This window comes from Rhincodon typus, chromosome 17 (genome assembly GCF_021869965.1).
Source record: "Rhincodon typus isolate 14 chromosome 17, sRhiTyp1.1, whole genome shotgun sequence".
Taxonomy (NCBI): domain Eukaryota; kingdom Metazoa; phylum Chordata; class Chondrichthyes; order Orectolobiformes; family Rhincodontidae; genus Rhincodon; species Rhincodon typus.
This window is the reverse complement of record NC_063348.1, coordinates 39,885,177-39,912,034: the sequence shown is the minus strand read 5'-3', so window position 1 is coordinate 39,912,034 and position 26,858 is coordinate 39,885,177. Positions and strand designations below refer to the sequence as shown.

Sequence of the window (26,858 nt, the reverse complement as noted above, 5' to 3'; positions counted from 1 at the left end):
GTGGCCACAGGAATGAGATGGGGAGAGTCAGAGGTGCATATCATTTTTTTTTAAATAAACTTGTGATTCATGAGATGGAAAACAGACAGTCCAATTCAGCTCTATTTATACTTAAATATCTTATTTGTTTGTTTGTCCTATTTGAATACTGTGGGCTTTGAGGTTTGTAAGGAAAGAAAAGTTTATAATTCCATAACTCCTTCCATAATCTTGGAATGTCCCAAACACATTGCTACAAATGGAAATAGTTTTGAAGTTTCGTCACTATCATTATTTGAGGAAGGGGCTATTGCCTCAATGGCGGATTATGAACACAAAGAACTTTTAGTATCAGCCGTGAGAGACATTTACAAATTAATATGCAACCCACGAACTGCATGGTGTGAACCTAAGTAGCTTATAAATGGACGAAGCATGGACTTAGCTACTGTGGAGCAATAAACTGCTACTTCAAACAAATGCAGATATAGTAAAGAATTGAAAAGTGGTTTGAAGACAGTACAAACGTGGTAATGATGAACACACTTATTACTATTATCAACGACCTTCTTAGAAATACCGAGAAATCTGTCAGCTGTGTTCAGTTCAAGCAGAATCATTCAACCCCAGTGATGATTACAACTTCTACACAGATAATGAACTGCATATGAAGCAGTCTGCTGTAGTGTTGAATCAGAGGCTCACATCATTAGTCACCCAGTATTCTTGAACTTACTGACTTACATCAATTCCTTGTTCACTAGTATCTTAACTTTTTAAATTTCTCTCCATTCCCTTTCCTCTCCCTACTGCAGTAACATTCTTGAGTCTAAAAAGCCTCATAAAATTCTTCAAACGCCCACTTCTAGGCTCTTGTATATCCCCAATTTCCTTCGGTCCACAATGCAGCACCATGCCTTCAGCCATTTAGAGGCTAATTCTGTAATTCAATATTTTCAAGACTGATCAAATACTTCAATGCTTTTTACTCTCTCCATTCCCATACCCCTGTAAGCCATTGGTAATCAGAAATCTATCAATTGCATCTTAAAAATGCTCCACAGCCCTCTGTGGTAGAGAATTCCAAAACTTCACAACCGGCTGAGTACAATAATTTCTTCTCATCTCAGACCTAAGTGACATCCCCCTCATTTTAAAATTATGCTCACTGGTTCTAGACTCCCCAATTATGGATCTGCCATCTCAGGAACAAATCTGGTGAATCTTTATTGCACTCTCTCTACGACAATAATATCTTGCCTGAGAAATGACCACCAAAACTGCACACAGTACAATCGATGTGGTCTAACCAAGCTTTGATACAATACTCCCTCCATTTACCTTCGCTCTCTACCTACCTCTCCTCATAAGATGCTTCTAACTATTTGGATAACTTTTAGTCACCTGTCCTCATGTCTCCTTTACTCTATGTCATTTTTTTGACTGATTATTGGCCAGTGAAGCATTTTTTAAAATCTATTGCGTTAAAATTATTTTTTAAAAATTCAAGTTATGGTTACAACTTGGCAGCCAACTCAGACACAGCAAGGCCCCACAAACAAAAACAAGAAAATCTCTGTTCTACTGATGATGACTGCTGGATAAATATCACCCAGGATGCCAGGAAAACTCCTTTCCTCAGCAGTTACCTCCATAAAAACCTCAGGGCATTCTTACTTACTTCTCTGCTAGCTCAAAAGTTCTAGCATTGTTTGTAAGCACATAAAAGTTTCCGAAAATAAAACAAAGAACTGCAGATGCTGGAAATCTCTGCACATTCTGAACAAGGGTCACTTGACCCAAAACTTTGCTTTCTCCCCACAGATGCTGTTGGACCTGCTGAGTGTCTACAACAATATGTTTTTGTGCAAATGTCCTAGTTGGGTCAAAAGTCTAAGCCCTATTTGTAAACAAGCACAGGCATAATAAAATAGTAAACAACCTCTACTTACTGAAACTAAAAGTCCACATTTAAATCCTTAATCTACCCCTCAATAGAGACAGTCATAAAAATACCCTTAAAAGGATTTTCAATTACACGGGTAACAATATGTTTTAAAAAAAGTTACAGTGCTTGGCCGGAAAAAGGAAAGAAATGCAATCAGTGAAAAATCAGACAAACAAAGCTCAGTTTTGATTTGGCAACAACTTACAGCTTCAACAAAGGACATCAAACACAAACTTATCTGTTTTCAGGTATTATCCATTGTACATTTTCTGCCCCTACCTTCAATTATAAGCATTTACAGGGCTTTTCTTCATAACTAACCCAAGCTCATTTCAGTCAATAACATGACTCTATTCAATGAGAAGACAGAGGCTAGTTTTCTAAAATCTCTTTCAAAGGGAAGTAAAGAGCAGAGGACTTCAAAGTCCATCACAAGAGTGGCTCAGTAGCACCACTACTGATACAGCTAGCAAGTCCTAAAGGACACAGATGCTAGACTGAGCCTGCAGCAGGTGGTGAGGGAACCAATAAGTGGGAAAAATCCATGTGACCATGACCTCACCAATTTACTTGTCACAATTGAGTCTATCCATGATGGTGTTGGTAAGAGTGACCACTGCACAGTCCTTTGTTGGAGACAAAGTCCTATTTTCACATTGAGGAAACCCTCCACCATGCTAAATAGGATACATTTGAAACTGATTGAACAATTCAAAACTGGGTACCCATGATGCATCGTGGGCCATCAGCAGCAGAATTTTTTTTAACCACCATGTAAAACCTCATGGCCAGGCACATCCCTGACTGTACCACCGTCATTATGCCAGGAGATCACCTTTTTCAAAGATGAATGCAGAAGCACATGCCAGATGCAGCATGAGACATACCTAAGTATGAGGTGTCCAACTGGTGAAGGTATAACACGACTACTAACATGCTAAACAATGGAAGCGCCATGCAATAGATTGGGTTAAGTGATGCCACAACCAACAGAGCAGATCTAAGCTCTGTAGTCATAGAGTTGCACAGCACAGAAACAGATCCTTCAGTCCAACTCGTCCATGCTGACCAGATATCCTAAATGAATCTAGTCCCAATTGCTAGCATTTGACCAATATCCCTCTAAACCTTCTTATTCATGTACCCATCTAGATGCCTTTTAGATGTTGTAATTGTGCCAGCCTCCACCACTTCCTCTGGCAGCTCATTCCATACATGCACCACCCTCTGCGTGAAATAATTGCCCCTTAGGTCCCTCTTAAATATTTCCTCTCTCACCTGAAACCTATGTCCTCTAGTTTTGGACTCCCCTACTATGGGGGGGGAAAGACCTGGGCTGTTCACCTTATCCATGCCCTACATGATTTTATAAACTTCTCTATGGTCACCTTTCAGCCTCCGATGCTCCATGGAAAATAGCCCCAGCCTGTTCAGCCTCTCCCTGTAGCTTGTCTTTGCTCGTTCAGTTAGGGATGATGGTAAATAAATAAACTAAGAGGAGGTGCAGGCTCCACAAATATTATCAACTTCTAAAATAGGGAAGTGCAGAATATCAGCACAAAAGACAAGATTGAAGTATTTGCATCCATCTTCAGCCAGAAGTGCTGAATGGTTGTTCCATCACGGCTTCCTCCGGAGGTCCCAATGGCACAGATGCTGAAGGCTCTGGATAATGGAAAGGGCTATGGGCCCTGACAACATTCCAGCAATAGTACTGATGATGTGCTCTGAACTAGCCAAGCCCTGGGCAAGCTGTTCTGGTGTAGCTCCGACGCTGGTATCTACCCACCAATGCATAAAATTGCTGTCGAGCGGTAGAGTCAAGGTCATACAGCATGGAAACAGGCCCTTCAGCACAACTCATCCATGCTGACCAGGTTTCCTAAACTGAACTAGTCCCATTTGCCTGCATTTGGCCCATATCCCTCCAAACCTATCCCATCTATATACCCGTCCAAATGTCTTTGAAATGTTGTAATTGCACCCGCCTCTACCAATTCCTCTGGCAGCTTGTTCCATATACACACCATCCTGTGTGTGAGAAAGTTGCCCATCAGGTCCCTTTTAAATATTTCCTTATCTCACCTTAAACCTATGTCCAAAAACAAAGTTGCTGGAAAAGTTCAGCAGGTCTGGCAGCATCTGTGAAGGAAAAAACAGAGTTAACGTTTCGGGTCCGGTGACCCTTCCTCAGAACTGATGGTGGCTGGGAAAATGGTTGTTAAATAGTTGTTAAATCCCCACTAACAACTATTCCTCCTCCCAGCCTGATCATTATCAACTCTTTGTCTGTCCGACTGCTCTTCTCTCTCTTTGGGCTCTATCCCATCATTTACTCCCTATCCCATCCCCCTCCCATTTTTCTGCATATAAACTGACGTTTTCCCAGCCACCAACAGTTCTGAGGAAGGGTCACCGGACCCAAAACGTTAACTCTGTTTTCTCCTTCACGAATGCTGCCAGACCTGTTGAACTTTACCAGCAACTTTGTTTTTGTTCCTGATTTACATCATCCGCAGTTCTTTTGGTTTTTATTAAACCTGTGTCCTCTAGTTTTGGACTCCCCTACCCTGGGAAAAGACCTTGGCTATTCACTATGCCCCTCGTGATTTTATAAACCTCTATAAGGTCACCCTTTGGGATCAACCCAGTGAACCTTCTTTGAACTGCCTCCAGTGATGGTATACCTTTCCTTAGATATAAAGGATGCAAAGTGCAGTAGGCTTTGCTCTTGTTCTGGGGCTTTTACAGATGGTCCTAAAGGTGTGGTCTCTCAAAGAGGGTTTCAGAAGATGGGGGAGAGTAGGCAGACCCAGAACATGAAGTGAGGAGACAAAGGAAGGGGAGACGAATCAGTATACAGGAGTTAAGACAGGGTTAGCAGTACTTGCAAAAGAATAACCAGCTCACTGATGCTCACTTCTTTGATTCCATCAGAACCAAATACATCCTGACTTCATTACAACCTTGATCCAAATATGACCAAAAGAGCTAAACTGCAGAAGTGATACGCGGGTGACTACTGCTGACATCGAAGGGGCATTTGACCAAGTGTGGAATCAAGGAGCCCTAGCAAAACTGGAGTTAGTGAAAAATGGGGGAAAACTCTCTGCTGGTTCAAAATATACCTAGCAGCCCCCTCAAACACCTCTCACCAATCTATTGGTGCAATATTCAATATATTGGCAGCAAGTGCACTCGGATAGCGAAGTATTCTGTTGTCCTAACAAAATCCCAACTTCTAACAGTAACAAAGCTGTGTTTCACAATCTTCATTTTAGAGTGAATTGAAGAAGGGAGGTAATTTCTAGTCAGTTGATATTTTTGAATTTGTTTCATCCCACACTAACTGTACAGTACTGAGAAAATACTGCTGTTATAAATTATTCCATAAAGCAAAGCTGATCCTGAAATTGAAATCTCTGATGCATGGAAATTAATATCAGGTATGTTATTAACCAGCCTGTATAAGAAAGCCTTTTTGAATATTTTCTGAGTAGTTTAAACTAAACAAATTTTTGACATGTTCAGTCATGTAAATACAACTACTACACATTTACTCCTGCGACTGTCTCTGATATGGAAATACCACTCTGTTCTTCTCATTAATTTACTGTGTTGTTCTTCTAAGTGGACATTACTCTTCCTCGCTTGCCTCTTACATCATATCATCTCATACCAGAGGGAAAAATGAGGGTGTACTATTTTTGTCTTTGTTGAGCAATTGAAAACACATATGAGGTTGTTATTTACTTGTTCCTTATCTCTTGGGTTGATGGTTCAGATTGCCAGCAGTGCAATATGTACTTTGGACACACTAAGGTGGGAGTAAAAAGAACCCATAAACATGAGCAGAAAATGTATGAAATTGCTTATTTCAAGTTACCTGACAATTACAGCTTTATATTCCCATAACTGAATTGCCAGTGTATGGCTCATTGGTAGCCTTAGTGGATTTATTTCTGTAAGGCACAATTGAGTTCCTGTTAGTATTCGGCCTTACAAGAACAAAAATTGTAGGCTGGATTTATATAACGCATACTTAGCTTACACAATATCAAGAGAAAAAGCAGTGTGCCTGAGATTATGTTTGTATAAATTACGTTTCTAAGATTAAATATTTAGTCAAAAAGTGAGGGATTGATTTCTATACAAGTACAATTTTTGATGGGTTTAACTCCACACTTTGTCTTCTTATTGCAGAATTGCCAGGTTGGAGACTCTTCTCTTCAACCCTGTTGTGTTGTGCCAATAACAGATGTGCAGTATATCTTTAAGTGTCATGCTCATGATGTTATCAGTGTTTCACAGCATGTAATCTAAAGGCATAAACTCATAGTCTCCATTTTACTGACCTCTGTTCTCTTGCAGCATTACACACTGATGGAAGTTTGCTGCAGTTCATCCGAATTGCTGAGCTTGAGCTGAAACATGCAAGTTATTGTGATTATAATGTACATATGTTGATACCAGGTGCTGTACTGAAAATTCATTGAACTGTTCAGTACTAGTGACGTGCATCTCTTCCTTTTCTCTATGGGAGCTAACATAAGTGTTACAGCTTGATAATGGCAGACCATCAGTACACCAGCTACCACCTTACACCATGGTGACAGTATGATCGTGACCACTTGTAACCTCTTATAAAAAAAAACTCACTGAAGATTAGACAGCTCTGTATCATAAAGCATTTGGATGACCAGCCACAATACAGATCTCTAACTTAAATAACCAGGAGGAAAGCTTACCTTTTTCTACTTAAGGTTCAAGACCTATCATGCTAGAGCCCTCCATCTCATTTACAAAAGTGAAAAAAAATGAAGTTTCAGTCTGTACTGTGACATAAATTTAAGCAAAGACTTCTCATAGTGTTAACATTGGTAGTCAACGAATATTATCACAGGCATCCTGCTGAAAATAATTGCATTTTAAGCACTGAAATGTCAGTTGCTAACCTGGAGTAGTTTACCTGTAGTTTACCAATCTGGTGCCACAGCTCGTGTTATGTTATTTGATGCAAACTCCCTCTAGTGGCTGAATCCAGTTTCTGCCGGTCATTTTGTCTTAATGACACAGATCACAACGACAACTCTAATTAGCTCTTGGGCAGGTGAACAGAGTGCATGAACAATATGGGGGCAGAATCTTCCAGACTACAAAAGAGAAAGGGCCTCTCTCTCTCTCTCTGCAGTGATGTAACTGAAGCCTGGAAGATAGCTATAAATTCTCTCCCACCATAAGCTATTGCCTCTAACCAGTAAAGGAAAGACTGAACGAACAAGGTGTAGAGCTGATACTGCTTGGCCTGCTGTGTTCATCCAGCTCTACACCTTGTTATCTCAGATTCTCCAGCATCTGCAGTTCCTACTATCAAGGAAAGACTGAACAATTAGTTTGTTAATTGTCCTGTGTCTGCAGTAAAAGCACTGAAAGAACTTTGAATGAGAAGCTCAGAGGTCAAAAAGGACACCTCATCAAATCCCGTGGACTGGTGCTATCAAACTGTATTTCCCCAGTACTTTTTTCCTCCATCCACAGCATCCATGCTTGTTTATGTTTGTCTGAATGTATGTGTGTGTGTGTGTGTTGGAGGGGGAGGGGGGGGCAGGTGGAGGTGTTGGGGTTAGAGCTTCAGCCAGGAGAGTTAAATGTTGACAACTTGTAGCTTTGAGTTCTTTTTAATGAATAGCAGTATATTCTTAAGTGCAGAAACAGGACCAGTGTTTTCCATTAACCCGAATAATTTGGAAATTGATGACTTTTGAGTAACATGATTAAATCTTTAACTTTTGTGATGACCTTGGGATGGGCTTGTGTATCAACACACTTTCCCAAGTGATTCAGGATACAAGATTTGTGAAAAAGGAGCCAGAAAGTATTTTTATCACTGAATTTTTACTTTTAAATAAATCATTACCTCCATGGAGACAGACGTTCTTTTCACAAAGGAGGAACAACATGCATGTTTTGAAATCTGCAATGCCTAATCTTCTTGCTTATTTCAGGGCGAACAGTTGGATATATCTGTGACAAACTGAAAGACCATTTTGGAAATAGTCAATGACAGATTTATTAAATTCATTTTCCGATTCTGGCCATATGGTGAGCTGAACTCGATTCTTAGGCACCAACCCAAGCTGTGTGGAGAACTTCCTTCAAACTTTAGTGTTCTTGTCTGATATCTTGAATTCGCAAGCTGCTGCCCAATTATTTTTCTGCTCCACAGTCTGAATGGTGTAATGTTTGAACTGGACTGTGTACTGCTGTTCCTTCTTGATATCATGTTGCCATATAAGTGGGTGGGAATAGATGAAGGCAGTGCATACCACTGAAGTGGTAACTTTAATAGCATATGTTGCTGACATGAGGAGGTGAACAAAGGCTTTTAGCAGTGTCTTATTCTATGATTCTATTAATTAGTAGGTTTGCCCCAGGGCAGTTTTGACTTCAGTGACATGTGGTGGTAAGTGCAAAGGGTTTGGCATTTTTGGCTAAAATAGTCAAGGATCGACGAGTGCACAAAATCAACCATGGTATAGACATGTATAGACAATGGGGTTTTTGTTTTTGTTTTATTAAGCTGGACAAAGTTCACTTTTGAATGGACCACTGTGCATTCTCAATCACAGCATTTCCTAATGCTAGCATTGAGAATTCTCCATCTAGGGTACGTGACAGTGTCAAGGTCTGACCCATAGACCACAATCAGTAAGGATAGGTGACAACACCTCCTCCACCATAATCCTCAACATTGGTTCCCCGCAAGGCTGCATACTCAGGCCCTCACTATACTCCTTATACATACACGACTGAGTGGTCAAATTCCACATGAACTCCATTTACAAGTTTGCTGACGACACCTCCATTGTAGGTCAGATCTCAAACAGCAATGAGACAGAGTACAGGAAAGAGATTGAGCGCTTAGCAGTATGTTGTAAAGACAACAATCTCTCCATCAGCCTCAGCAAAACGAAGGAGCTGGTCATTGACTTCAGGAAGCAGAGAGGAGGGCATGCCCCTGTCTGTATCAGTGGAGCTGAGGTGGAGGTGTTCGAGAATGTCAGGTTCCTAGGAGTGATGATCACCAACAATCTGTCCTGGCCCACCCACATCAATGCTACGGTCAAGCAAGCACAACAACATCTCTACTTCTTCAGGAGCCTAAGGAAATTCAACATGCCACAAAGGCTCTTACCAATTTTTATTGATGCATAGTGGAAAGCATCCTATCTGGATACATCACAGTGTAGTATAGGAACGCTTTTCTCAAGACTGCAAGAAACTACAGAGAATTGTGAACATAGCCCAGACCATCATGCAAACAAGCCATCCATCTGTTGACTCCATCTATACTTCCTGCTACCTCAAGAAAGCAACTAACATAATCAAAGACCCCACTCATCCCGGTTATAGACTCAGGCAGAAGATATAAAAGTTTGAATGCATGTGCAAACAGATTCAAGAACAGCTTCTTCCCCATTGTTATCAGACTTTTGAATGGACCTCTCAAATATTAACTCTGATCTCTCTGCACCTTCTCTGTGGCTGTAACACTTTATTCTGCACTCTGTTCTGCTACCCTGATGCACTTTGTATGGTACAATCTGGCTCTATAGCAGGCAAAACAACTCTTTTCACTGTATCTCTGTAAATGTGACAAATGTGACAATGTGATAAATCAATTTCAAGCTCAAACTTGGATATTGGAATACAGAGTAAAATTGCAGAATTTGCTGATACTACCACATTTTTGAAGTGTGGCTCACAGTGAGAATGTTAGTGATTGACAGCAACATGTAGACCAGCAAGAGGGTGGAGAAGTGGCAGATGGAATTTAATGCAGAAAAGTGTGAGGTATTGCATTTTGGAAGAAAAGGGATAGATCGAGGTTTAACAGCCCAGTTCTAGAGGAGATTTTGGAGAAATCTAAGTGGGAGGGAAGCTTGGAGGAAGAGGTGGAAATAAATGAGTAATGGGAAGGGAGTGAAAGGTTGATCAGTGGTCAGTGGTTTGGATATGAGGGATGGGTTGGCTGAGAGGAGGTAGAGAGGGAAGGCATACCGAGTCTTCTACAATGGAATATGAAGAGCTTGGCTGATGTCTATGTGAGTACATCAAATGACACTTTTATAAAGTGCTTTGCTGACAGGAGCATGGAATTGAGGCCAAGATGAGATCAGCCCACAATTTACTGAATGGCAGAGCAAGCTCAAGAGGTTGAACTGCTGACTTCAGCTCCAGAATTTATATGCTGTATTATTTATTGATCTATATGTGAAAAATAATAATAACATACCAAATGTAACTACGCTGTTGATTGACATTCTGCTTTTTGCCACATCTGGGGATCACAATCATTTTCAAGCCTTCCTTTAATAATTATTTATTAATGGCACATGGGCATCACCTGTTGCCCATCCCTGATTGCAGTCTTTAAAATTCACTTGTGGGACTTGGTTGTCACTGGCTGGGCCGGTGCTTATTGCTCGTACCCGAGTTGCCTTTGCGAAGATCGTGCTGAGCTGCCTTCTTGAACTGCTGCAGTCTGTACGCTGTAGATAGATCCACAATGCCCCGAGGGAGGGAATTCCAGGATTGTGACCCAGCGACAGTGAAGGAACAGCAATGTATTTCCAAGTCAGGATGGTAAATGGCTTGGAGGCAAACTTGCAGGAGGTCGTGTTCCCATGTATCTGATGCTCTTGTCCTTCAAGATGGTGTTTGTGGGTTTGGAAGATGCTGTCTGAGGAACTTTGGTGAATTTCTGCAGTAGATCTTGTAGATAGTACACACTGCTGCTCCTGAGCATCAGTGGTGGAGCGTTGTTTGTGCATGTCGTGCCAATCAAGCGGGCTGTTTTGTCCTGGATGATATCAAGCTTCTTGAGTGTTGTTGGAGCTGCACACAATTAAGAAAGTAGGGAGTATTCCATCACACTCCTGACTTGAGTCTTATAGATAATGGATAGGCTTCGGGGAGCCAGGAGGTGAGTTACTTCCTGCAGTATTCCCAGCTTCTGACCTGCTGTTGTAGTCACTGTGTTTATGTGGTGATTCCAGTTGAGTTTCTGGTCAGTGGTAACCTCCAGGGACAGCACAATGACTCAGTAGTTAGCACTGCTGCCTCACAACGCAGGGATCCAGGTTTGATTCCATCCTTGGGCGACTGTCTATGTGGAGTTTATACATTCCCCTGTGTCTGTGTGGGTTTCCACTAGGTGCTCCGGTTTCCTTCCACAGTCGAAAGATGTGCAGGTTAGATGTATGGCCATGCTAAATTACCCACAATGTCCACGAATGTGCAGGCAAGGTGGATTGGCCATGGGAAATGCAGGGTTACTGGGAGAGGGTAGGAGCATGGGTCAGGGTTCTTCAGAGGGTCAGTGTGTACTCAATGGGCCGAATGGCCTGTTTCCACACTGTGTGGATTCTATAATTGTATGTTGGTAGTGCGGATTCAGTGATGGTAACACCGTTGGACGTCAAGGGCGCTGATTAGATTGTCTCTTATTGGAGATGGTTGCCTGGTATTTGTGTGGAGTGAATGTTACTTGCTATTTGTCAGCTCAAGTCTTGATGTTGTCCAGATCTTGCTGCATTTGAACACAGACTGCTTCAGTATTTGAGGAGTCACAGATTTGCAATGCTCAGTACCAACCATTGGTGAACATCCCCTACTACGATGGAGGACAGGTAATTGATGAAGCAGCTGAAGGTGGTTGGGCCGAGGACACTACCCTGAGGAACTCCTGCAGAGGTGCCCTGGAGCTGAGATGATTGATGTCCAACAACCTCAACCATCTTCCTATGTGCCAGGTATGACTCCAACCAGCAAAGAGTTTGCCTCTGATACTTATTGGCTCCTTGATGCCATGCTCAGCCAAATGTGGCCTTGATGTCAAAGGATATCACTCTCACCTCACTTCTGGAATTCAGCTGTTTTGAACCGAGGCTGCAATGAGGTCAGGAGCTGAGTGGCTCTGGTGGAATCCAAACTGGTGTCACTGAGAAGGTTATTGCTGAACAGGAGCTGCTTGATAACACCTTGCATCACTTTACTGAAGACCAAGAGTAGATTGCTGGGGCGATTATTGGCTGGGTTGGATTTGTCCTGCTTCTTGTATATGGGCCATACCTGGGCAACTTTCCACATTGTCAGGTTGATGCCAATGTTGTAACTGTGCTAGAAGAGCTTTAGATTGGCAAGTGCTAGAACACAAGCCTTTAGTACTGTTGCCAAATGTTGTCAGGCCGATAACCTTTGTGGTATCCAGTGCCTCCAACTGTTCCTTGATATCACATGGAGTAAATTGAATTGGCTGAAGACTGGTATCTTTGACACTGGGGATCACTGGAGGAGGCCAAGATGGATCATCCACTACGCATCGCTAGCTGGAGATTGCTGCGAATGTTTCAGCATTGTCTTTTGCACTGATGTGCTGGGCTCTTCCATCATTGAGGATGGGGATATTTGTAGAGCCTCCTCCTAAAATGAGCTGTTTAATTGTCCATCACTGTTCAAGACTGGATGTGGTAGGACTGTAGAGCTTAGATCTGATCCTTTGGTTGTGGAATTGCTTAGCTCTGTCAGTCATTTGCTGCCTATGCAGTTTGGTACATAAATAGTCCTGTTTGGTAGCTTCACCATGTTAACACTTCATTTTCAGGTTTGCCTGGTGTGGATCCTGGCATACCTTCCTGCACTCTCCATTGAACCTGGCTTGATGGTAATTATTGAGTGGGGGATATGCTGGGCCATGAGGTTACAGATTGTGATGGAGTACAGTTCAGCTGCTGTTGATGGTCTACAGCACGTCATGGATGCCCAGTCTTGAACAGCTAGATCTGTTCGAAGTCTGTCCCATTACCATGGTAGTAGTCCCACACAACACGATGGAGATTATTCTTAGTGTGAAGGTGGGACTTCATCTCCATGAGGACTATTCAATGGTCACTCTTATCAGTACTGTCTTGGATAGATGCATCTTCAGCTGGCAGATTGAAAAGTGTGAGGTCAAATATATTTTTCCCTCATGTTGGTTCTCCCACCACTTGTTGCAGACCCAGTTTAGCAACTATGTTCTTTAGGACCCAACCAGCTGAATTAATGGGATCAAACTTAAGACAGTGGCAAATTAAAATGGGGTCACATCAGAAAGTAGTTTGTGATGCACTGCCATAATCCTTTGTTTCACTTTGCATAAAACATATACATAAAATCTATAGCAAGGACATGTTCTGATTAAGTGTGGACTTCAGCCTGTATTATTAAGTCATTTACATTGAATGCTAAAGTACAAAGAACAAAGAACAGCACAGCAACAGTCCCTTCAGCCCACCAAGACTGTGCTTACACATGATGCCTTTCTAAACTAAAAACCTTTTGCCTCTACGCAGTCCATATCCCTCTATTTCCTGCCAATTCATGTATCTGTCAAAATGCTTCTTAAACATTGCTATTGCATCTGTCTCCACCACCTCCGCTTATCACCCTCCGTAAAAAAAAAATTGCCTGTCATATCTTCTTTAAACTTACCTCTTTTTACCTTAAACCTGTATCCCCTTACATTTCTGCCCTGGGAAGAAAAGACTTCTTCTATCCATTTTATCAATGCCTCTTATAATTTTGCAAACTTCCATCAGGTTCCTCCTCATCCTTTCACATTCAAGGGAAAACAAACCAACTTTGTCCAATCTCTCCTCATAGCTAATACCCTCCAAACCAGGCAACATCCTAGTAAACTGTTTCTGTACTCTCTCCAAATTCTTCACATCCTTCTGGTAGTGTGGCGACCAGGATGGCACACTGTTCCAAATGTGGCCTAAAGTTTTTTACAGCTGCAACACGACTTGCTAATGTTTGTACTCTATGCCACAAGCATGCATGCCTAATGCCTTTTTGATTATCTTATCCACTGTGTTGCCACTTTCAGGGAACTGTGGACCTGTATGCTTAGATCCCTTTGTATGTTGATGCAAACTGAGGATCCTGCCATTGACTGTATCCTTCCCTCCTGCATTAGATCTTCCAAAATACATAACCTCGTATTTGTCTGGATTAAACTCCATCTGCTATTTCTTTGTCCTAATTTATACCCTGCAGCAATCCTCCTTGTTATCTGCAGTTCCCCCAATCTTTTTGTCGTCTGTAAATTTATTAATCAGGCCACCAATAGTCTCCTCCAAATCATTTACATATATTACAAGCAACAGAAGTCCCAACACTGATCCCTGTAGATCACCACAAGTCACATATCTCCAGTCAGAAAAGCACCCTTCCAACACTATTTCTTCTACGGCTAAATCAGTTCTGTGTACATCTTGCCAACTCACTGTGGATCTCTTGTGACTTTATCTTTTGTATCAGCCTGCCTTGAGGGATCTTGTCAAAGGCTTTGCTAAAGTCCATACAGACATCTTCTGCCTGCCCTCAATCATCTTTGTCACTTCCTCAAAAAAAACTCAATCAAGTTTTTGAGATGCGACCTTTCCCACACAAAGCCATGCTGCCTATCACTGGTAAGCCCATATTTTTCCAACTGTGACTAAATCCTTTCCATAAGAATCTTCTACAGTAATTTTCCTACAACTAACATAAGGCTCACTGGCCTGTAATATCCTGTATTATCCCAGTTGTCCTTCTTAAGCAAAAAACAACATTAGCTATTCTTCAGTCCTATGGGACCTCTTCTGTGATTAAAGAGGATACAAAGATTTTATAAATGTCCCCAGCAATTTCATCATCTGCCTCCATCAACATTCTGGGATAGATCCCATCAGGTCCTATGGACTTGTCAACTTACTGCTTTTCAAAGCATCCAACATGTCCTCCTTTTTTCTATTGAAACACCACTCTCGAGACTCATTAAGGATCTCATCTGATTCCTCTGGCTTCATGCAAAAATTTCCAATTTTGCCTGGAGTGTACCTATCCTGTCCCTAGTTACCCTCTTGCTCTTCGTATATGTATAAAACACCTTGGGCATTTTTAAAAATTCTGTTTGCCAAAGACATTTCATGGCTCCTTTTAGGCCTCCAGATATCTTGTTTGAGTTCTTTACTACTATCTTTGTATTCTTTGAGGGCTCTGTCTGTCTTCAGTTTCGTAAACCTTACATACGCCTCCTTTCATCTTGATTAAGCACTCAATTTCTCTTGTCATCCAAGGTTTCTGAATCTTGCCATCCTTATTCTTAATTTTCACAGGAATGTGCTGGTCTCGAACTCTAATTAACTAGGCCTTAAAAGATTCTCACATGCCAGATATAGATTTAACCTCAAATAGCTGACCCCAGCCTAATGTTGTGGCGGCTAGCCCCCTAATTTAGTACCTTCACCTGATGACTACTCTTATCCTTACTCATACGTAACTTAAAACTTTCAGAATTATGGTCACTGTTCCTGGAATGCTCCTCCACTGAAACTTCAAACACTTGGCCAGGCTCACTGTCCAATATCGAGTCTAGTCTGGCCCTTTCCCTACTTGGACTGTTTACATATTGTTTGCGAGAAAATGTCCTTGACACACCTAACAAACTCCCCTGATCCAAGTCCCTGGCACTAAGTAGGTCCCAGTCAGTATATGGGGAGTTAAAATCACCCACCATAGCAGCCCTATTGATTTCACATTTTTCCAAAATCTGACTACATATCTGTTTCTCTATCGCCCATTGGCTCTTGGGGGGCCTGTAGTAAAATCCCATCAAAGTGATTGCACCCTTCATAATCCTGAGTTCTACTCATATGGCCTTGCTGGATGGGCCGTCCAAGGTGCCCTCCCTCAGTACAGCTGTGATATTCTCCCCTGTCAGTAACACAACTTCCCCATCTCTTTTACATCCCTTTCTATCTCACCTGAAATATTTAAGTCCCAGAACATTAAGCTTTCAGTCTTGTCACTCTCCCAACCTAGCCTCTGTAATAGATACAGCACCATGGTTATAGGTACTAATCCAAGCTGTAAGGTCATCTGCCCTACCTGTCATATACCTCGCATTAAAACAAATACACCTCAGACTACCAGTCCTGCCATGTTCAGTAACCTTTCTCTGTCTGCTCATATTCTTAGTCTTACTAACCTTAGTCTCTGACTCCTCCTCAGTTATTTTACTTGCTGACCACTTGCTCTGGTTCCTGCCCCCTGCCACAATAGTTTAAACAGTCCTCAGTGGCACTAACAAACCTCCCGGCCAGGATATTAGTGCCCATCCAGTTTAGGTGCAACCCATCCTTTTTGATAATGTTCCAAATCGGCTTGGTCCTGCCAAAGTCCATGGATCCAGGCCTTTGCAGTCCACGGATTGGAAAATGGTCAATCCTGCAGGTCAAGTGCAAATAGGCTGGGGATTATGGGTAGGGCAGGCGGTGTACTGTGAAGATACGTGCACTGGGACTGAGTTATGGACAGTCAGGGCTGCCCTGCTAAGTCAGTCCATCGGTGGACCACCATTAGTCCTGGCGATTTGGACAATAACAGAGAAGGGGGCTTATTAAGGAATGGTCATAAAATAATGGAGAAAGTGGTCAATTCATATCTAGATCAAAAACAGTAGGTCTGAGAAAGCAGAGTTAATGTTTCGGATCCAGTGAACCTTCCTCAGAAGTGAGGAAGGGATTCATTGAATTGGGTTGATGAAGGATGATCAAAGTGAAAGAGGCAATTCAAGATAGAAGGTTAGGATCTTAGAACATTAGAGGGGACTGGGAGATCCATTGGAATAGTGAAGTAATAGGGAAGGAAGGAAGGGTTTCACAGGTCATGGGCATTCTGGCAGGTATATGGGGAAAGTGTAAAGCCAACAAGGGCCTGTGAATTCTCAAAGACTCTTGGGTAAAGTGCGGACATTCACCATTCTATAAAGAGGTTCAAAAGAAGTGTGGGGAGGCTGAACGGTCATCAGTATCACGGGACAGCAACACAGAAGGGAACATGAAGGACAGAGGTAGGTATCTAGCATCTCAGATAGAGCTCAGAGCTCAGTTAGGAGTATACAAAGTTAGAACCTCCTCACATTGAATTGGAAGTCAACCACAGTAACTGCACAAAATGGCTGGCACAGTATGAAAAGTGGATGGAGTAAGTTACTGTTTTCTTCTTTGGGTGCAATGAGAGGATTGGAATTTGATGCCCTGCTAGGGGCAGTTGCAATAATCGTAAACTCAGTGATTTAGTAATGCCGCCCATTTGGCTTCAATTAGCACTTCATCAGCAGATCAGTCAATGTCCAAGAATGCGCATTCAGAAACATGGTCTATCACAACTGTGACTCAGCTCATTAACACCCCATCAGTCTACTCTTCTTCATCTGTAAAGTGATGGAAGGTGTCACCAACAGTGCTATGAAGCAGGACCTGCTCAATAACAACATGCTCAATGATGCCCAGTTTTGGTTCTGTCAGGGCCACTCAATTCCCGACCTAATTACAACCACGGTTTAAACATGGACAAAAGACCTGAATGCCAGAGGTGAGGTGAGAGTGACAGCCCTTGACATCAAGGCTGCATTCGACTGAGTGTGGCATCAAGGAGCCGTAGCAAAGCTGGAATCAATGGAAACCAAAAGGACTGCGGATGCCGTGAATCAGGAACGAAAACAGAAGTTGCTGGAATAGCTCAGCAGGTCAGGGAACATCTGTGAAGAAAAATTAGAGTTAATGGTTCTGGTCCTGTCACCCTTCCTCAGAACTGATGGTAGCTGGGAAAGTGTCGGTTTATATGCAGAAGATAGGGTGGCAATGGGAGTAAGGAGTATACAACAGGTAGGGATGGAGCACAAAGAGAGAGAACAGTTAGACAGACAAAGGAGTTGATAACAATTAGGCTAGGAGGGTGAATAGCTGTTAATGGAGACTGTTAGTGGCTAACAATAGGTAGCATGTAATGGCCGCCTATGTGATAACAAGGCCTGGTGTGTCAGGTAGTGGACTAGGACATGGGAGAGTTCAGGCTGTAAAATGATTGAATTTGATATTGAATCCGGTGGGCTGCAGGGTCCCCAAGTGGAAAATGAGGTGTTGTTCTTCCACCTTGCGCTGAGCTTCACTGGAACACTGCAGTAAGCCTGAGACAGAGATGTTGGCCAGGGAACAGGGTGGTGTGTTGGTGGCAGGCAACTGGAAGCTTTTTTGTGGGCAGTTCATAGATATTCTGTGAAGCTGTCACCCAGTCTATGCTTCATTTCCCCAATGTAGAGGAAACCACATTGTGAGCAGTGAGTGCAGTAGACTAGATTGTGGGAAGTGGAGGTAACGTGCTGCTTCAACTGAAAGGTATGTTTGGGCCCTTGGATACTGGGGAGGGAGGTGGTAAATGGGCAGGTGTTACACCTTCATCGATTGCAGGAGAAGGTGCTGTGGGGCTGCGGGCGGTATTGGGAGTGAAGGAAGTGTGGACCAGGGTTTCCTGGAGGGAACAGTCCCCATCTATTGTATATTCCTTATGCCCCCACTCTATCTTCTGCATATAAACAGACATTTTCCTGGCTACCATCAGTTCTGAGGAATGGGTCACCAGACCCGAAATGTTAACTCTGATTTTTCTTCACAGATGTTGCCAGACCTGCTGAGCTTTTCCAGCAACTTCTGTTTTGAAATCAATTGATATCAGGGGGAAAACTCTCCTCTGGTCAGAGTCATGCCTGGTACATAGGAAGATGATTATTTTTGTTGAAGATCAGCTATCTCAGATCCAGGACATCACTGCAGCAGCTCCTCAGGGTAATGTCCTGGGCCCAACCACCTTTAAACTGCTCCAAACTTCCTCCCAAAAGTGGGGATTTTCACAGTTGATTACACAGCGTTAGCACCATTCACAACTCTTCAAGTACTGAGCAGACCATACCCAAATACAGCAAGTCCTGGGTAATATTAAGGTCTGGGGTGACAAGTGCAGGTAACATCTGCACTTCAGAAGTGTCAGACAATGACCATCTCCAACAACATGAACAGTCAATGGCATTACCATCCTGAAACTTCCACCATCAATTTCCTGGGGTTACTATTGACAGAAACTGAGCTGGACTAGAAATATAAAGATTGTTTTGCAGGAGCAGATCAGAGTCTAGGAATACTGCAGTGAATAACTGACTTCCTGGCTCCTCGAAGCCTGTCAGCTATCTACAAGGCACATATTAGGATTGCCTGAATGAGTGCAGCTCCAACAACACTCAAGATACTTGACACCATTCAGCACAAAGCAAAGCAGACTCCAACCTTTCCATGGGCACAGCAGATGTACATATGCTGAAGTATTGATAACATTGGTGGATTGCTTCATCCTTTGATCCAGCGTCTGGACTGCCTGTAATCTGTCTGGTGTTCCTAAGCTGGCCTGTGCATTTTCACAAAGCTATTATTCATCAAGATCATTGGATTGTCTTCTGCCTACAGCTGAGGAAATGCCTGCTCTCAGGCAGTCCTCTCAGTGCCACAGACCTGGGAAATTTCATCCTTTACCAGTTGTGGATGTGTCGGTAATGTGCTCACCAAAACATTCCCAAATCAATTCCAGGTCAAATACCATCGAGGTAAAAGTTTGAGCTTGTGGAGGGTGCAAATGAATAACTTTATACTGCATTCTCTGAGGGTTCCTCCTGAAGCAAAGATCTCTAGTGCTAGCCTGTTTTAGTTAGATATTACCAGGGCATGAATAAGAGAAGAAATAAGTTGTCTAAGAGGAATAAAATCTTGTGCAATTAAGATTGAGTTAGCACTCGTTGTAATGGAAGAGCAACACAACTACAATGTTGTTTGCAAATTGTGGTTTCCTGCAATGAGACAAAGCCAGAGACTGAGTCTGATGGATGGAAAAGCTGTTAGTGTTGAAGCAGGAGCACGAGAGGTGGTGAAATGTATCCAGTCAGTGAGTAGGATGCACAGAGGGCAGATAGGGTTGGTAGTTTGGGAAAGCGAGGTGTACAATTATGGTTGAGTGGACATAATGCATGCAATTATGAGAGTTGTTGCCAGTGCGATGGAATGAGTAGTGGCCCTATGAGAGTTGAATTGAGAAGAGATAATGGCACTTGCCTTTGTGAAGCAAAGATTATCATTAATCTTCTTTTTGTACTGCTGTGTGTTCCACTGATCTGGGCTGTTGTCTTGGTCCACACTGACTGAATCTAATGGTGTGACACCCTTTGACAATCAGCATTCTTTCTCACCACTGTATCCATGACCATCTCCAGGTCTCAGTCAATAAAGCGAGGGGCTAGCTTTGCTTTCTGTGCCATGTCAAACAACACAGTGTAAGGATTAGGGTCAGGCTTCTTGCACTGAAATGGTGTATAGCTGAGTTTTAAATATGGTGCCATCAGTATGAATGCCAGAAGGTCCCAGCACTGACAAGTACTTGTGCCACTCCTGTTGCCTGATCCCATAAGAAGGGCATCATAGATTTTGGGCATTATTGAAGTGAAGATTGCATGAGAAAAGCTGCTCTAAGCCATAGTCCATTAAGCACCATGAATCTCATGTGACAAAAGACTAACTCAAATTGGGAAAATGCAGCAATGAGTGATCTGGACATAGCCTATAGTAAGATTTTCTTTAAGCGCTTTATTTACAACTTGTACAATGAAAACCTCATAATGAGCAATATCTGTGTTCTGTTTACACTAACTGCCTTTCTGCCCAGCCACTTGAGCTTACATTACAATTCCTTCAATCTCACTAACCCATACCTCTATATCAGGGAGTTTCATATGCATGCTACGTTATCCCTTTTATTCCATATATATTGTGCAAAACACAAGGCTGAAGTTTTTGCAATGATCTTCAGTTTGAATTGTCATGTGAATGACCTATCTTAGCCTCATCCTGATATCCCCAACATCACATCTGCTGGTCTTCAGCTAAGTTGACTCACGTCATGTAATATCAAAAATGGCTGAGTGTACTGGGCACAGCGGTGCCTCTGTGCAACATTCCACTAGTAAATGCTGAAGACTTCTGCTCCAGAACTAGATGTGCCACTAGTCAGCTTTTCTAGTACAATTACTATATCAGTCCTACTTAAAGTAATAACTTGAACAGATATATTCTATCTGCAAATAAAGAACTAATTCGATCTTGCCAATTATCACCCCCTCAGTCTACTTTCAATCATCAGCAAAGTGCTAGAAGGTGTCATCACCAGTGATATAAAACAACACTTTGTCAGGAATTATCTGCGCATCAATCCAGTTTGAATTCCACCATAGTGGCTCAGCTCCAAACCTCAATGCAGCCTTATCCAAATATGGGCAAAACAAATACTGAATTCAGAGGTGAAAAGAGAGTTACTACTCTTAATTCAAGATGACATTTAACCAATTGAAAAAAAAACTGAAATCAATGGGAATCAGATAATGGATTTTTATAAGCTGGAATAATACCTAGCATAAAGGAAAATGGATGTGGTTGTAGATCAATCATCTCAGCCCCAGGATATCACTGCATAACTTCCTTGCCTTGGTATTGTTGCCTCTGTTTTATAATTCTGGCTTCATACTAACCTTTTTAATGAGCTGCAGAGAACAAGTAATTCAATCAAAACCCACCCTGAGAAGGTAGGAAACCTTCTATGTGTTTCTAATAAATACCTAATTCTCTGTTTCTAGCCATAATGCTTCAAGGACCAAGATTCGACAGAGAGGAAAGGGTGAATTGCAGAGAAGCAAAGATATGCAAGGAGATCCTTCAATTAAGGTGCATCAACTTGAATTTAAGCAGTTTCTGGAAAGGTAATGCATCTTATAAATTGTCAGTAAGAAGATTTCAGATATCCTGCTTGTAAACTAAATGTGTTTTCATGAAAAGTTAAAGTTCTGTCTTCACTGACCCTTCCCACTGAGATGCTCCGCCTTTGAATTGGAATTAATGTTGTGTGAATTATTTTCTTGATTCAAGTATTAGTAATTACTCAGAATTTCTGGAGCAGGGCATCTTGGGCTCCAATATTTGAGCTATTTCTGTATTGCAAATTGCTGGAATTGTGAACTGATAAAGGCATAACAAAGACGGCGAAATATCTTGGATCTCACTGAATGACAGGTTCCAAAAAAAAGCCATGCCCTTTATCAATTAGATTTAAGGATCAATAAAGAAGCAGGAGAACAATGGAATAGGGTTATAATTTAAGTTACCTCTGAGAACAATCAGAGGGGTGAGACTCTGTGGTTTCAATTATTTATCCTTGTGTGCTTCCATGTGACATATTAGGATCACAAACCATTAAATAGGGTCGTTATGCTATGAAGCTGCAGCCCTAACATTCTGATAAATTTAATTCATATTTATATGAAACAATTCCAGCAGTTTCTCAACAGTCAAAGAAAAATTTGAGGACAAGCCCTGTGTTTCCTGTGAGGTTTACACTGGAGCAACTCAAATGATCCAGCATCTCTTCCATGCAATAAGCTCCTGTCTTTTTTTTCATACACACTAGTAACAGAGTGCTCCATTAAACTCACCATTGTATGTGCAGCAAATTCTGATGCATTATGTCATATAGTTGATACAGTTATGAGTCATTACTGAGAAGGGATGATGCTACCTGCCAACGTACACTACCATAATGAGATTTAATTTCAAATTGAGTAGCAAAACCGTGCTTGTCTTCTGACATTGAGGTGTCCAGTGCCTCAGCTGCTGATCACCCTAATTTATCTCCACTTTGGATCATCATTCATTCAGCAGCTGAATTTATTTCAAACATTAAATGATTGCCCCGAGGTACTCGAATTACTATACCAAAGCTGTTCTGATGATTTGTGCAATAGACAAAAGCTGATTAGAATGCAAGCACCATGCTGCTATTTTATTGTAGCAGAACTGACAAGGTTCTGCTTTTGTTAATTCCATTTGAACAATGATTAGAAAGAGGTAGTTCTGAGTCTAAAAGAGGTACAGTTGTGATACACCCTGCAGAGGTCTACACAGCCTTGAAATCTTCAGGGTATTTCAGGAGTTTGACATTTTTTATGCATTTTCTTTCATTTTTAATGTGAGTTTCTGGCCATGTTTTCTTGAAAGTCAGTATTCCCAGTACAATGTCCCTGACATCAAGAGTGTTTTAGACAATTGTTCAGTACAAAATGTTGTGGTCTATACTGTAATCAGATGAATGCACTCATTTCTTGTGGAGAATGATGTTGAGAATTAGACGGTTAAATTATTGGTCTGTTCAGGTAAAGAGGGGAGAATGAACTTAGCATAAGTGAACCTGTCCATTCACCTCCTCCCAACCTTACTATCCAAGGTCCCAAACACATCTTCCAAGTGAAACAGTGCGGGTGGAGCACTTGTACTTCTTTCAATCTAGTTTACTGCCTGCAATGCGATCTCCTTTACACTAGTGAGACCAAATGTAGACTGGGTGATAGCCTTGCAGAACATTTCTGCTCTATCCCTAGAAATGATCCTGACCTCCCGGTTGCTTGCCATTTCAATGAACCACATTGCTCTTACGCTAACATTTCTGTCCTGGGTCTGCTGCACTGTTCCAACAAAGCACACGGCAAACTCGAACAACAACGTCTCATTTTCTGCTTAAGATTTAAGGCCTCAAAGTTGAATTCAACAACTTCAGAAACTGACCACAGTATGCCTGATCTACATTTTTTTTAACAGGACCCACCCCATAGCCTTGTCTTGATTGTGTCTTCTTTGCTTTGCTCTTAGTCGAGACAGGATCCATACTTTCCCTTTCATACATTAATTTACACCCAGGTCACAGCTTGTTTTCTGTTTATCACCATTAACAACCACTTTGTCTTTTGTACTGTGCCTCTGCCAAAAGAATATAAAAAAATTCCATTACCTTTCAGTTCTGAAGTAGAGTCATACCTGACTCTAAATGTTAACTCTGCTTCTCTCACCACAGATGCTGCCAGACCTGCTGAGTTTCTCCAGCATTCTCTGTTTAGATTCATAGAAGCCCAACAGTGTGGAAGCAGGCCATTTGGCCCACCTAGTGCACACTGACCATCCAAAGAGCATACCACTGAGACCCACCTCCCTACCCTATTCCTGTGACCCTGCATTTCCCATGGCTAATCCACCTAGCCTGCACATCTTTGGACAGCATCAGTTATATATGATTTCTGTAAATGGATTTGTTGTATGAGTTTTGACTGGGCCCATTGATCTTTCTGAATTGCGTGATGAGATGATTTAAAGATGTTGACAGATAACAGTCACTTGGTTTTCTGGAGTCTGCAGCTGTTTTTAAATGCTGCCCTTGGCATCTAACTGCTCGAACAACAGGAAAGTCTCCAAATTGCAGGATGGATGGAGAGGTAAATACCCGGCGAGAAAGAGATAGAGTGCCCACTTAGGGGCCTTCCTCAGCATCACTTGTTCTGTTCTCTGTCTGGCGAAAAACAGTTTCTTAAATACAAAGAGCATTTGTAGGTTCATGTCATGATCTTCCCCCACCAACTGGTTAGTTACCCAACCACAGATTGATAAATTGGTTCCATCTCCACGGTTACACATGACTTAATTATGGCTTGAAGAGTTCCTTTCACTCCAAGGTCCTTTCTCCTAAGTGATTGCATCTTGGGGCTTGTTCCACGTTTGAATACACAGGTTATCTGGATATTTTATAAACAGGTCAGGAGATGGGTCATTCACGTCCTCAAAAAATGATTGTCTCTGATGACTTTTTCTAGAGAGGTTAACTTCATTTTAATGGTTTTGGAATTTATTGGGTATAGTTATGCAAGCGTTTGGCCATTTTAGAAGCTGCTGTTTTAATTCGCAGAAATGCAATTATTCGGTCTATTAAAACTCAACCAGTGGTTTACAATAAATAAAGGTATTTTCAATATAAAGCATGGCTAAATAGCATCTTGAGAACTCAATGCTAAGGATAGGTTTGTATTTTTTTATAAGTATGGAAGATTAGAAAATGATCTGTGTGAGGTATTTAGCCAGCAATCTACCCAATAGCAGTGAGAAACCAATTGATCTTAGTGATACGATTGTGAGCCTCTTTGCCAGCACAGTAGAATCTTCCCTATGTTGCACAGGCCCCCCACAGTATCTGCAACATTTCAACTCATAAGAGGCCAGTGTAAAGTAGGTGGTTGGAGTGGCATAAAAGTATCATGAAAGGTGAATGAAATAACTTCACAGAGGCTTGTATCCCCTCACCAAGTCATCCTTTATTGACACATAGAGAGTCCTTGACACTGATCCAGCTCCTGGAGAGTGAGCAGAATGCCTGGCAGTCCTGTTTATATCTGTCAGCCAGGGTTCCCCGATTGGACCGGGTTAACAGCCTCACCAGGGACTTTGTATTCTATGATGTCCACCAGGCTGACTGCGTTACAATCACTACAGTGAACAGTGAATGGGAAATGCCTGAGGTCACCTCTCATGAAGAGGCTCATTATTGGATGGAGACGTTCCTGCAGACTGCTGTAATATACAGAGCTGGGGCTGAATAAATGATTACTAGTTCTTTCAGCATTAACTCATATCCACTTTACCCCTTGTTGATTGTGTCATTCAGTTCATCAGTACTCTGAATGCAGCCAAAATAAAGGTTACCAACTCCTTCCAAGCCATGTGCAATTCAACCTCTTGACTCCTGAACCCCCCTGCCAATCCTAATTGGACAGTGATCCTGAAAACGTGTTCTTAATTGAACTCCTCTGGAAAATTAAACATCAATGATGAGGTGCCAAGCTCAGCTCTGTCTAATAGATTTAGAAGTAAAGCCACCTTATGTTTAAAAACTGAGGTGGGGAAATCTTATACACGTGGTACTGAAATCTCAGCAATAAGTATGGTACTCAGCAAAAGTCTCAGTTTTATCCCTCTGCTTCTCTGCTTAATGAATTTCAGACACGACATGACATTGAACTCTTCTTCTGTTGCCTTCACCTCCACACCAATTTCTTTGGACAAGAGTCCTCAACCTGTCCCATAGATCCCTTCGCCCACCTCAAACACTCTCCCTCCACCCAGACCCCTCCCTTTGGCCTTTTACCTCTAATCAACCTGTTCATCGAGAACTGTTGATGTGACATTGGTCACCGCAATTTCCCTGCCCCCCCCTTTACCCATTCCAACCTATCTCTCTCTGAACTGACTGCACTCCGATCCAACCCTAACTTTGTAATCAAGCCTGCTGACAAGCATGGTACTGATGTTGTCTGGCATACTGACCCCTACACTGCAGAGGCTGAGGGCCTATCTTCCCCTGGACCATGACCCTAACATGGAACATCAGGCCATTCTGTTCACTACACTCACTAACCTCATCTCATCTGGTGATCTCCCCCACCACTGCATCCAAACTCATAGTCCCCCAATCCCGCACAGCTTCCTTCTACCTCCTTCCCAAAATCCACAAATAGGTCTGCCCAGGCTGATCCAGTGTATTTGCTTGCTCCTGCCCCACAGAACTTATTTCCTTCTATCTCAACTCATTTTCTTTTCTCACGTTGTCCAGTCTTTTCCTCCTTACATCTGTGATTCTTCTGAGGCTTTATGTCAGTTTCAGAATTTCCAGTTTGTGGGCTCAAGCTGCTTCCTCTTTACCATGGACGTGCAATCCCTTTACACATTCATCCCCCACCAGAATGGTCTTAGAGCTCTCCACTTCTTCCTGGAAAAAAAGCCTGAATAATTCCTATCCACCACCACCATCCTCTGACTGGCTAAGCTTATCCTCACCCTGAATAAATTCTCTTCTAACTCCTCCCACTTTCTTCTGGTCAGAATGGTGGCCATGGGTACCTGCATGGGCTCCAGTTATACCTATCTCTTTGTGAGGTACATGGAACACTCCTTGTTCCTGTCCTATTCTGGCCTCCACCCAGAACTCTTTGTCTGGTATGTTGATGATATCATCAGTGCTGCACTTCATTCTTGTCCGGAATTGGAAAACTTTATCAATTTTACTTCCAATTTCCACCCCACTCTCACCTTCATCTGGTCCA

General features: G+C 42.2%; 1 protein-coding gene across 1 annotated transcript in view; it reads left to right on the top strand.

The window, feature by feature from the left end:
* The window catches only part of LOC109927834 (doublecortin domain-containing protein 1-like), a 395,969-nt gene that overhangs the window by 282,640 nt on the left and 86,471 nt on the right, over positions 1-26,858 (top strand). The window contains exon 20 of the mRNA XM_048607351.1: positions 21,525-21,647. Within this exon, the coding sequence (XP_048463308.1) occupies positions 21,525-21,647 (123 nt within the window). The remainder of the gene's footprint in view (positions 1-21,524; positions 21,648-26,858) is intronic.